This window comes from Mirounga leonina, unplaced genomic scaffold, assembly GCF_011800145.1.
Source record: "Mirounga leonina isolate KUSES-001 unplaced genomic scaffold, KU_Mleo_1.0 Mir_154, whole genome shotgun sequence".
Taxonomy (NCBI): Eukaryota; Metazoa; Chordata; class Mammalia; order Carnivora; family Phocidae; genus Mirounga; species Mirounga leonina.
In genome coordinates, this window is record NW_023270389.1 from 30,020,452 (window position 1) to 30,024,983 (window position 4,532).

The following is a 4,532-nucleotide window of genomic DNA, read 5'->3' on the forward strand; positions in this document are numbered from 1 at the left end:
CAAACCTCAGTTTGTTTCCTGAGATTAAGAATTCCTCATATCAGTGAGATCATATGATACATGTCTTTCTCTGACTGACTTATTCGCTTAGCATAATACCCTCTAGTTCCATCCACGTCGTGGCAAATGGCAAGATTTCGGTTTTTTGATGGCTGCATAATATTCCATTGTATATATATATATACCACATCTTCTTTATCCATTCATCTGTTGATGGACATCTTGGCTCTTTCCATAGTTTGGCTATTGTGGACATTGTTGCTATAAAGATCGGGGTGCACATACCCCTTCGGATCCCTACATTTGTATCTTTGGGGTAAATACCCAGTAGTGCAATTGCTGGGTCACAGTAGCTTTATTTTCAACTTTCTGAGGAACCTCCATATTGAAAGGAAAACAAAGATTTAAGATCCACTGTGATAAACAATAACATTTGTTAATGTTAAGATTCAGCTTTCTGCATTGGTTTTATTTTATACATTATTAATGGTGTTACATGTGCTTTCTTTTATTTCCATTTTCTGGTATATTTTTTTCTGTGCCTTTATTTCTCAGTTCTATTGTTACTTGATTTGTTTCTTGTTAACATCATATAGAGGGATCTCTCTTTTTTTAACAGTGTCTTTTAAATATTTTATCACACGTCTTTTACATATTTTTCCTATGTTTTCCTATTGCTTTCCATCTCCCTCCCACCCTTTTCTGTCTATCATTACAATAGATTTTTTTCCCATATGCCTATACTAGCTATAGTGGTTACCATCAGATTTTGAGTACACCCATTGAAAGTTTACCAACAATTAGATAATATTTATAACCTATTTTGTCTTCATACCCAACTATGCTATAAGCTATCCAACTTGGCCCAAACACCAACTTTATTGAAGAATATTTTCATTTCCCATTTTTGGATATTATGAATAAAGCTGTTACAAATATTCTTATAGAAATCTTTTTGTAGACATATATGTTTTCATTTATCTTGAGAGTAGAATTGCTGGATATAGGGTAGATGCATGTTTAAATTTATAATAAATTGCCAAACAGTTGCCCAAAATAGCTGTGACATTTAAGTCTCACTAGCAAAATAATCCATGTAATGGTGTTCTAGTTGCTACATACCCTTGTCAAGACTTAGTGTTGTCACTCTACTTTTTCGTTGTGGTGATGTCCAATTTATCAATTTTTTATTTTAGAGTAATCATTTTGTATCCTAAGAAATCTGTGCTTATTCCAAAGTTATAAAGATTTTCTCCTAAGTTTATTCTCAGAAGTTTTATTTTGGGTTTTTACATTTAGGTCTGTAGTCCATTTCTAGTTAGTTTCTGTGTAAGGCATGAGGTAAGAGGCAAGGTTAATTTATTTTTTTCCTGTGAATTAGCAGTTGCTCTGGCATCATTTGTTGAAAAGATTATCCTTTCCTCCATTGAATTACCTTGACAACTTTGTTGAAAATCAGTATATGTGCCAATCTATTTCTGTTCTCTCTAATCTGATCCATTGATGTATGTATTATCCTTATATCAATACCATACAGTCTGGATTACTATAACTTTAAAATAAATCATAAAAGCTTTCAATTAGCAATAATCGCACCTCAGATAAAGCAAGTAGTGTAAGTCCTCTGAATTAATTCCTTTTCTTTTTCAAAATTATTTTACCTATTTGAGGTTTCTAACACTTCCAGGTAAATTGTAAAATGCTGATTCTGCATTTCAATGGATTCTACCAAAGAAGCCTGGAATTGTATTGAATCTAAGGATTGATTTAGATAAATTATACCTTAATGATATAATCTTCCAATCTCTAACCATGGTATAGTTCACTATTTTTTTAGGGTTTCTTTAATTTCTCTCAGCAATGTTTCATAGTCTTTAGTGTGTAATTCCTATATGTCTTTCTTAATTTATTGTTAAGAATTTTTTTTTTAAAGATTTTATTTATTCGACAGAGAGAGACACAGCGAGAGAGGGAACACAAGCAGGGGGGGTGGGAGAGGGAGAAGCAGGCTCTCCAATGAGCAGGGAGCCCGATGCGGGGCTCGATCCCAGGACCCTGGGATCATGACCTGAGCTGAAGGCAGACGCTTAATGACTGAGCCACCCAGGCCCCCCAAGAATTTTGTTTTTGATCCTATTATAGATGGAAATATTTTGTAAGTTTCATTTTCCATTTGCTTTTTGATAAGTTATAAAAAATTGGCTTTTGCTTTTGATCTTGTTATAATCTTGCTAAATTCACTTATTAGTCATAATAGCTATTATACAGATTTCTTAGAATTTTTTACATACATGATCATGCTGTATATGAATAATGAGAGTTTTACTTCCTTCTTTCCAAACTGAAGGCTGCTTCTTTCTCTTGTCCTGCTATTCTGGGGCATCCAGTACAGTGTTGAATAGCAGTGGTGAGGGAAAAAAAATTCTTATTTTTCTTAATCTTAGAGTTTTATCTCTAAATATGGATTATTTATAGGTTTTGGTAGACATTCCTTTTGAGATTGATGTAATTCCTTTCTATAACTAGTTTACTGAGAGGTTTTGTCTTGAATGGATGTTAAATTTTGTTAAATGCCCTTACATCAATTGAAATAGTTATGTGTTTCCCCTTTATTCTGTTAATGTGATGAGTTGCATTATTCATTTATCTATTTCCCCCCTTCTGATAGTGTGATGAAATACATTGATTACAGATTACAATGACTTACACTGATTTACATTGAATTAATGGGATAAATCCCATTTGGTCCTGATACTATATATGTATCACAGTATTACAAATATTTTATTAAGGATTTATGTGTTTAGGAAGGATGTTGGCCTCTAATTTTCTTCTCTTTTAATGTTTTTCCCTGGTTTTATTATTAAGGTATATGAGTTGAGAATTGTTTCCTTCCCCTCTAGTTTCTGAAAGGGTTGATGAAAGATCTTTGTAATTTATTGATTAACCATTTGATAAAATTCACCAGTGAATCCACCTAGACCAGGAGTTATCTTGAGGGTTTTGTTGTGAATTCAATTATTTTTCTTAGGTATGAAGCTATGCAGTATTTCTATCTCTTACCATTCAGTTTTGGTAATATGCATCTTTCAAGAAATCCATTTATTTTATCTAAGTTGTTAAATTTATTGGCATAAATTTGTTTATAAGGTCTCTTATCCTTTAAATGTCTATAGGATCTATAGTGATGTCCTCTCTTTTATTCCTGATATGGGTAAATAATATGTATTGGACCACTTGATATTTTTTCCCAGACCTCATCAGAGCTCTATTCATTCTTTTTTCTGGTTCACTTTTTTTCCCCCTTTTGTGCTTCATTTTTTTAATTAATTAATTAATTTATTTATTTTTGCCCAAACCAGTATAGCTTTTATTGCATCTTTAAAATATCACAAATAAGTCTGAAAAATCATCCGGCATCTTGTTTCTGTAGATGGACAACTCAGATCTTATTCATCAGCCTGCTGAACTGTTCCTTTTTCAGAAACATAGATACCATCCAAAAATTTTCTGATATTCTTGTTTTTAACAGTTGTTGCTTGCTGAATCAAAGCAGCTGAGTTTGATACAAGTTCAATGTCATTTCCTTCAAGAATTAACTCATCTTTTTGGGCTTGAGTTACAGAACAAGCAACACCTGGCCTCATCCAAACCGTGCAGATGTATTTCTCACCCAAGAAATTTCGGATTTCAGCAAGAGAACCATTCTCCTGAATAACAACATTGATGGGGAAGTGAGCATACACAGACCTCATCTTGTAACGGAAACCCAGTGTAACGCCCTTGATCATGTTCTGTACATGACTACAGATAGTGCGAACAGTAGCCAGCTCTTTTCTATTTCCCCACCATTTGTCAACTCAGAGCCTCTTCTTTTTCTTTCCAAGAAGACGGAGTTCTACATTGATGTGATTGAAGTCCCTTCGCAGGGTTCCTCTGGGTCCCTTCACAATAACTGTGTGTCCCTTCAGAGTGATGTTGACATTTTCTGGAATGTTGACAGTCTGATTGCTGAGAATGGTCTTCATTCTCGCAGGAGATGTGGCAAAGAGCTGTGCTTCATTTTAGATAATTTCTATTGTAAAATCCTCAAGTTAATTGATCTTTTCTTCTGAAATGTCTAATCTCCTATTAGGCCCATCAGTATATTTTTTATTTCGGATATTACATTTTCTTCAGCACTAGTATTCCATCTGGTTCTTTTTTAATCTTTAATTTTCCTCTTTATTATGGTAATCTTTTCCTTTAAATCCTTGAAAATTATAAAAGTTGTTCAATTCCATTGTATTTGGGCCTGTTTCTAGTGACTGGTTTTTCTCTTGGCTACTTACTTCATATGTCCAGCAGTTCTTATTCAGATGGTTGACATTATGAATGTTATATTTTTGAAGTTTTGGATGTCATTCTTTAAAAGCCTAGATTTTTTTTCTTTGATTGTTTGTTAGGCAGGTAAGTTACTTGTGGGTCAACCTAGTGTTTTGAGGTTTATTTTTAAACTGTATGAAAAAGGTTCTAGAATGCAAGTTGGTACA

General features: G+C 33.3%; 1 protein-coding gene across 1 annotated transcript; it reads right to left on the bottom strand.

Moving 5' to 3' along the window:
• Positions 1–3,358: 3,358 nt before the first annotated feature.
• LOC118014233 (60S ribosomal protein L9-like) lies at positions 3,359–4,062 on the bottom strand. The gene has a single exon (XM_035010381.1). The coding sequence runs from the start codon at positions 3,789–3,791 to the stop codon at positions 3,450–3,452; it is 342 nt and encodes a 113-aa protein (XP_034866272.1). The 5' UTR covers positions 3,792–4,062; the 3' UTR covers positions 3,359–3,449.
• Positions 4,063–4,532: the final 470 nt, after the last annotated feature.

Bases quoted from the DNA above. Each gene is read 5' to 3' on its own strand.
- LOC118014233 (XM_035010381.1), bottom strand. From the start codon at position 3,791: ATGATCAAGGGCGTTACACTGGGTTTCCGTTACAAGATGAGGTCTGTG.